Source organism: Dromaius novaehollandiae, chromosome 6 (genome assembly GCF_036370855.1).
Source record: "Dromaius novaehollandiae isolate bDroNov1 chromosome 6, bDroNov1.hap1, whole genome shotgun sequence".
Lineage (NCBI taxonomy): Eukaryota > Metazoa > Chordata > Aves > Casuariiformes > Dromaiidae > Dromaius > Dromaius novaehollandiae.
In genome coordinates, this window is record NC_088103.1 from 46,809,427 (window position 1) to 46,817,337 (window position 7,911).

The following is a 7,911-nucleotide window of genomic DNA, read 5'->3' on the forward strand; positions in this document are numbered from 1 at the left end:
AGACCCCGGAGGTGTGCTGATGTAAGAAAGATCATGCTTTTTAAAATCATGCTTTTTAAAATTGAGTTAGCCAGCATGGGCTGAAGTCCTAAGACTCCATGTGCAGCATGGGCTTTAGCAGTGTAAAATTGTATTAAATGTGCTCTAACACGGATGCTGCACAGCACCTCTGCCCAGTCCCCCTTCGCCCGCTGCCAAAATTCCCGCGCGAGCTCCGGGGAACGGCGCTGCTCGGCACCCGGGCGTCGAAGTTGGGCTTCTGCACAACCTGCCAGCCAGACGCGGGTGGTGCGGCAGGGGCGGCTGAGTCGAAGCCCTTGCTTGTTGCCCTTGCCCGAGGAAGTGGGCTTAGCACGTGCCAGGCGGGAGGCAACACGGCGCGCCAGCACAGCAAGACACCCAAAATTGCTTTCTGTCCTCAAGATAGTCCCCAGGAAGGGCGCTTCTTGGAGGTGGTGCAAAGTCAGACCAAGCTGTAGTACGTGGAGTACGAAAACAGAGTTTAAATAAGCATCTAGCATGGCTGCATCCAGTACTTCCCACGTAACCTTACACACTGGGCCGAGCACTCAATTAGCTTAAAACGTCTATAATTCGATTTAGATTAGTGGAGTTGTGTTGATGGTGTCAGCCAAGAATCTGGAGCGTTATCACCCTTTTGGCATGCGAGTGCTGTTCCTGCAAGACTTCACGTTACGTGTTACTTTTCTATGCAGATAACGAGACTTTGCAGGTTGCTGCTTGCCAGGTGACTTGGTTCCTTGCTAAAACCAATGGTACGAGCGAGAATCTGCGATTCAGAACCCAATATTGGGAAGCGTTTGCACAGTACCGAGTAGGCGATAGCCTGATTGCCTTCCATTTGAACTGCTTATGGCTTAAATAGTGCCTGTCATTGGATCTCCATAGCCAGTGTATTGGTGACCACGTAATGTCAATAAAAACAGATGTGGAGGAAGGGATCTCTTCTGCAATAACGGCACAAGGTTCCATCTCAAATTTTGTTTGTGGCTTTTTTTTTTACAGTTTTTTCTGACCAAGAAAATCTCATATGTTTTGCTTCTTCACAGAGTAAAGATATTTTCGTCTTCTTTATTTTTCCTGTATCCTGGACGTGCCTAGTGTACTGTAGTCTCTTTCTATAAACGAATGGAGACAAATGTTTTTAGACTTGCTTCTTTTCTGTATCAGGGAGAAAAACCCAAACAAATGGGAGCAATTTAATGTTTGGAATAGAAGGAACAGATTGCTTCTGTGTTGCAGATGTGCCTTTTACATAAGGTTTCTGCTTCCCTTGAGGTACACGTGAGTCAGGGAGTCTGCCCAAAAAAGGTCTGACGGTGAACCAGCAGCCTCTGTCAGTGTCTCAGAAAGCAAAAGCATGCTCAGAGGCTTGCAGGGTTCACAATTAACCGCTGAAAAATAAATACGAGCTCTGCAAAGTCGCTCCCAATTAAATGTAAAGGAAAAAAAAAGTTGGAAACTTCATTTTCTATTTCAAAGTTTCTAAGGGCGCAAAGAACTTTGTAGGCGTGAGAGTAATTTTCCGAGGTGGATCTTGGAGGGAGAGAGGAGGTGGGCTTTGGGGTACCCTGTGCTTGCATAAGGGGATGCATCTCGGCGCTTGGGCTGCCGGCCAGGTCGGCATTTGCACCAGTTCTGCACCGGCACGTTTGGTCTTGCTCATCTCTCAGTGATGGTGCCCCGACTAGCATTACATGGCCTACTTAATATATTCAGTGGTAGCTTATTATATAAATGAACATGTACTAAATTTATCCTACTTTCTAATGGAAATTGTAAATTCAATTATAATAATTATCTACCTATCTCTGTTATTTCTTTCTGCCTAATTTGCTTGCAGAATCTAAGCTCTTGCAGGTTTTGTGCTTGTTATTTATAGCATATATATTTAGCTTATTCTCATTTTATTTGCATTATATATGCTCTTTAGTAGCAGGTTTTCAGGGATAATTTGATTGTTCTGTGATCAATATGAAGGGCTCATTTGTTTGAGAAATGCCCTTGATCTAATTGAATTGAGAATTATTGCCAATGTAATGTTAGTTAAATTCCAAATAGCTTCTCACAAATGATGCTATCAGCAAAGTTGGCTTCGTCTAATGATAAATATGAAGTTGAAGATATCTGAGAGGAAAACACTGAGGGAATGTGTATGTTTGTGTACACACATGTTTAATGTGTATTTTACAGGGGTACCTAGATTATCTGCGTTTTGAAATCAGTGTCTTCTACGTGAGGAGTTCATATATGTTGTATGCTGATGTATGCATCACCGTCATCTTTAATGGACTGATTCAATACTTATCCTCTTTACATTTGTAAAGGAGGATAGCCAGTATTTCCAAAAGTCTTGTCCATAAACTCATGCTTGAATACATGATTGCAGCTGGCCAGTTTTTCAAACAATATGAAAGTGCAGGTCACCATTACATGTGTGAGGTTGAGTAACCCCTGACCACCCAGCACCTAGGGGCCTTCACAGGGATTCAGGAGCTGACCTAACATACCCGGTTGAGGAAATATTTGGTCAAGCAGAGCCAGTATTTCATGGGTCTGGCCACAATACTTAGAAAAGAAGTGGCTTTTTTTTTAAGTTCAGTTTTGCATTTAGTAAAGTAGGAGTCTGTCTTTATCTGCTTTTCATATTAGTACGTTGACATGGTTTTCTGACTCATACATCGTTGTGCACTGTGTTGCATTGTAAATCAGAAACGAGTTGTGTATAGTTTGCTATCGAAAATGAATGCTGTTTCCTCTGAGCCCCGTTTTCTTTCCGGGTACATCTCCAGCAGCGGTGTCTTCTACAGTCTCCAAGCTTTATTTAGGAATCTGGTTGTTTCCTCAAAAGAGGTGGTAGAGACTTTAACAGGACTGTCGATATGAAGGTCTCCATTGCCAAATATGTTAATTCCTGTCTTCATTAGCGTGTAGGAAGCTTCCCCTGGTAGATGGGGAGCCTAAGCTGTCAATGTCTGTTTGACATCTTCTTGACGTTTTTTACCCGTTCTGACTGCAAACACACCCTTCCAAGGAGGATTAGCTCCCCCGCTCGCGTGCCGAAAGCTCCAGCGTCCTGCTGCTGGTCATCAGTTTCTCAGCCGGGAGCGGATTAAAAGCGATGGTTTTCCAAGTGGATGCAGAGTATTTTATGGTCACGGGCGAAGGCGAGGGCACGCGCGAGACAGGGACAGATTTGGGGGCATTGCTTCCCCAAGAAGAGTTGGTGATCCCTGTTTGCTTGCCAAGGCGGGGAGCCAGGAGGAACGAGGAAGATGCTCAAACGGAAGGGAAAACATGTCTTTCCAGCGAGGATACAGGAAAGCTCTTCCAGCAGAAACCCAATGTTCCTGGCTCTGCCAGTAGACGAGCTTATCTTGCTGTTTGGTCGAGGTTTAATGAAGCTACCCAATCTGGTAAAACTCTACATTTATCACTTTACCACTTTGGTAGTGACCAGACTGTGAAATATCCTGGCATCATCCAGAACCACTGTGTTTTTGGGTAGCAACTGTGGATATCATTTAAAGGCTGTTACTTAAAATTGCACATTTTCACATGGTTTATCAGAGCTGTGTGTGTAGCAGTTTGAGTATGCTGCTGTGCTTAAGAAATAACCGATTATTTCGTCCAAGACCTTAACAAAAAAGTTTCTATTTACAGAGGGCCCAAGTAAGGGAGAAAAAAATCGCTCACGTAAATATGACCTCAAGTAGAAATTGCAGCACCAGTAGGAATATTGCGAATACGGCGCATGCAGTATAGTCCTAAGCCGTTGCAAACCCGCGCACTGTTCTCGTGGCAGTGATCAAGGAAAGGTGGCAGATGCACCGTGTGCTCTGGGATGGTTTAAAGCGTTTGCACGCGGCTATCGTTTCCGTAGCCTTTTATCTGGAAACAGCCCCGGTGACGGTCCAGCGCTAGCAGGTAGTATTTGTGCAGCGTGTCGCTGCAGGAGAGCGTCGGTGCGCTGATGGAGAAGCTGTAATGGCTGCGTAGCCCAAGGCTGCTGCAAACCCGACTGCAAAGCCCAGAAGCAAATCTGCAGTGTCCTTGGTCTTGCTGAAGCGGGTCCCGCTTTATCATACGTATGGCTGAACTTTATGGGAAAAAAAGTCTAATCTCCATAATAATTTCTTTTTTGTATTTGTCTAATTAGCGGGAGAATCCAAGAGTACTCTTGTTCTGTTGTATAATGCATGAAGGGATTGAAAACCTATATTTTTAAATAGTCTGGGTTTCTGATTTGAACGTTTTAAACATGGCTGACTGTATAATGGTAAATTGTAAGATACTTGCCTATTTAAACAGTTTCTTTTTATTTTTTAGAATGACTTGTGTTCTAAAAGTGTGAAATATAGAAATAATGGAGAAGTAATGAAGCCGTTACTTGAGCGTAGCCTTTAAGCTCTGTAGTGCTTAGGGGCTGAGGGCAATCAATACAGACCGAGAAATCGATATTCTATCATGATATAAACTGTGGAATTATAAACTTCGCCAGTGCTTTCAAAAGATTTTTCCTGAAATACCGAGCTAATTAATCATGAACTCTTGAGAGATTTTTCATTGTCAGAAAAATTGTATTTTAAGCTAATGGCAAGGAGCATTCGGTCTTTGTAATAGCAAATTCTGAGAAGTTTTCATAAATCAGGTGGTTACAAACTTAGCCGCTGTCTCTCGCGGTTGTACATGAACTATGGGATGTTTTGGAAAGCTGCTTGTGGGTAACATGTTCTACCCGAAATTCGTTTCTTCCAGCACCTGCCACCTCCGCTGCCCAGCAAAACTCCCCCGCCTCCGCCTCCCAAGACGACTCGGAAGCAGACCTCCGTCGACTCCGGGATCGTCCAGTGAAGAAGGAGGCGTTTTTTCCAAAGACGAAGCTGTAACAATTCATTTCCCGACGTACTCTGAGATACGTAACGTTTACCTCACTCCGGTGTGCCGTATCTAACTCGTAGTGCAATGCTCTAAGTGGGTAGGAAGCGCCTTTCCGGCAGCGCGGGAACGCCGCCGCGCCAGCCCCGCTCCCGGGGATGCTCCCCCCGCGGCTCGGGAGCAATCCGGCTTTCTGCGCGAGAGCAGGAGCCTTCGACTGACAGCACCCGTTCCTGAACGTTTTCTGTTATTACTCCGAATAACTTAAAGCATATAGGTAGCCGTGGAGATTAAAACGAGAGCTGCGTATTTTGTACCTAAAGCACATAGGTAGCTGTGGAGTTTGAAATGCAAGTTGAATATTTTGTACCTAATTTCAGTGTATATAGGAATCAATGGCAATATTCACGCTGAATTCAGCGCACGTTGGATTAGGCTTCGCCATAATGAGAAGCTGCCGTAGGATTTCCTCAAATAACACCTACGCCCAGGGCTTAAAATCAGGCACAGCTTCTTTGTGAAATGCCTTTTTTTAAAAAAAAAAATTGTTCTGTCTTATAAATAAGCTGACTGTTGATGGGCTTTTTAAAATTAGTTGTTAGTGATCCGTCATTTACCTGTTCATTCAGTTGGCTGTTCTTGGTGTTGATCAGTTTTAAACTAGGCAACTTTTTTAGGCACTGACAGGCACGAGTGTATAGGAAAAGAAACCAGGTGTGCAGAGAGAGGATCTGTGGTCATTCTAAGCCAAACGGTTGAATATGAGACTGGGAAGAGCTTTTTCTTTTTTTTCTTTTTTTTTTTTTAATGTGTAATATTTCTTGTGGATTAGGATGAACTGAATGGGATCATTTTGTCCTTGTGCCATCATTCTGTACAGAGTTTGTATATATGATGGTTTTTAGAATGTTTAATTTTTATGGTGCCTGCTTTTCATGTAATAACGAATTAATGTACCTGCAAATAATGCCTTACATATTTTAATTTCTTAATTGCTGAGAGTGTAAAAAAATGCTAATTTTTTTTCAGGTATTAGGCTCTGAAAAATATTGGACAATGATGGGGTGAGGTGTTGGGAGGGAGGAAGGAAACTAACTTCATACTCTAGCGTTTTTTATTGTCATCACACTTGTTTTTTACTATCTACAATCTTTATACTCTTACGATAGGTTGTTTTTAAATATACCACTGACCTAAAAAATAAAAGATTATTTTAAAAGCTTGTCTAAGAAAATGCATTTCCTCGGTATTTTTCATCCTTCTTGCAGAATTTCAGGAGCTGCTGGACTCAATAGAGAGATACACGTACACCCACGTTGTTTTGTTTTGTTTTTGGAACAATTTTGGAGGAGTCTGTGGTCTTTCACAGCACCGGTATGCTTGTTCTTACATATGTGCAGTAATGAAATAAAACACACATTTCAACACTGTAAACACACATTTTTGTATGCTGTTGCTGCTGAAGATTGTGTTGAGATGCTGGTGAGTTTTTCTCATTTCTGTTCCATTTCCTTTCTAGAGGACAGAGACAGATTTTCACACAGGCCTTTTAACTCCATGCTTGCGAATTGTATTTCTCATATAGTGTGTGTTTTCGCGTGTCCTTAATAAATTCTTGTGCAAGCAGGTGTTACAATTTGGCCCTGCAAGACTCCTTGAAGAAGAGTAGCACTTTCCAATCGCACGTTCAAAATCATAAACTCTAATACTCGCACACATCTGTGTTTTACACATACACAAGCCTGTGACTGGGAACCGAAAATCAGACTCTCGGATTCCCTTTCAGACCCAAATTGTCACTATTTTACAATCTAACAGCTTCTAGGCTATTACTCGTATAAAACCGAGCCAGAACGAATCATTACCCTTCTCGAAGTGTTGGAAAAACACACTTCAGCAAATCCAGAAGCTAATTCAGATGCAGTCGCTAAGCAATGAACAGTCCTGCTAAGGCAGTTATTCTTCCTTCAGTATATTTGCTGCCTTTATACTCTGGTGACATTATATCAGAATATCCAAATGCGGTATGAATTTCTTGTGACACTGCAGCAACAAAGCTCAGCTGATGTAGAAGAGCTCAATACAAGACCATACTGGAAAGGAAAGGGATTAAATTTAACCAAGCTGATACCACTGACGCTTATTCTCTCCTGACTGAGTATTGCCAAGCCCCAAGGCACCCGTGTCCAAGTAGTTGTCCAGAGTTCCTTGCAGGCACATAGAGGATGAGAGATACCTGCTGTGAGGTCCTCATCCATCTCCTGGGTTATTCTGAGGTTGGTGACCAGGTGCTGGTTTTTGGGTGTGCCCTTGGGGAGCTGACAGTGACTGTAATCTTTCATCTCGCTATTCGGTCCTCCTTCTGTGGGACTTCATTAGGCAACACTACTGATTTATTTGCTGTCTTATCTGGTGTGGATCTAGTATGGTTCCAGTTCTGCTCTTTATCTTCCCACCATCATCTCCCAGTGGCCTCAGTCCATTCTTGGTGCCATCTGTCCTTTGTATTCCTCGTCTGGTTGCCTTGAGTAGCTGCAAGTGGATGTTGCTGGGACCTTGGTGATGTGCCTATCTAGGTGTCCCTCCTTCGTCCTCGTGCATCCATGCCCAACAATCCCCATTCATACTTCATTTAAATCAACATTTCTGTTACCAATATCTGTAAATTTATTACCAAAATAGATAGAGCTGATGTGACACTTAGCAGACCCAGAATTTAATCTCTGAACAGCCTTTCAGCTTGCTTTAAATTCGAAAGACCGCACAATCAGAAGGCTGCTGAAAGAAAACCACGGGGAAAGGTGATCCCTTCGTGTCTTCCATAGCCAGCCTTGGCAAGGGCGTTAGCAGTGTCCACGGGGGCCCGTTTGTCACCATTTAAGACAAGTCATACTGTTCATAGATAAACCACTTGTGATCTGCTCACGCAGACTTGACTGAACCAATGCTCTGTCGAGCAGTTACCCGAAATTAGAGTCTCCCTTTTTTTCTGGGAGCCAGATTGACATCACT

At 43.2% G+C, this 7,911-nt stretch overlaps 1 protein-coding gene across 2 annotated transcripts in view; it reads left to right on the top strand.

Moving 5' to 3' along the window:
- The window catches only part of DOCK1 (dedicator of cytokinesis 1), a 299,358-nt gene extending 293,240 nt beyond the window's left edge, over nucleotides 1-6,118 (top strand). For both annotated transcript variants that reach the window (XM_026115844.2, XM_026115845.2), the window contains exon 52: nucleotides 4,780-6,118. In XM_026115844.2, the coding sequence (XP_025971629.2) occupies nucleotides 4,780-4,875 (96 nt within the window). In that variant the 3' untranslated portion in view covers nucleotides 4,876-6,118. The remainder of the gene's footprint in view (nucleotides 1-4,779) is intronic.
- Nucleotides 6,119-7,911: the final 1,793 nt, after the last annotated feature.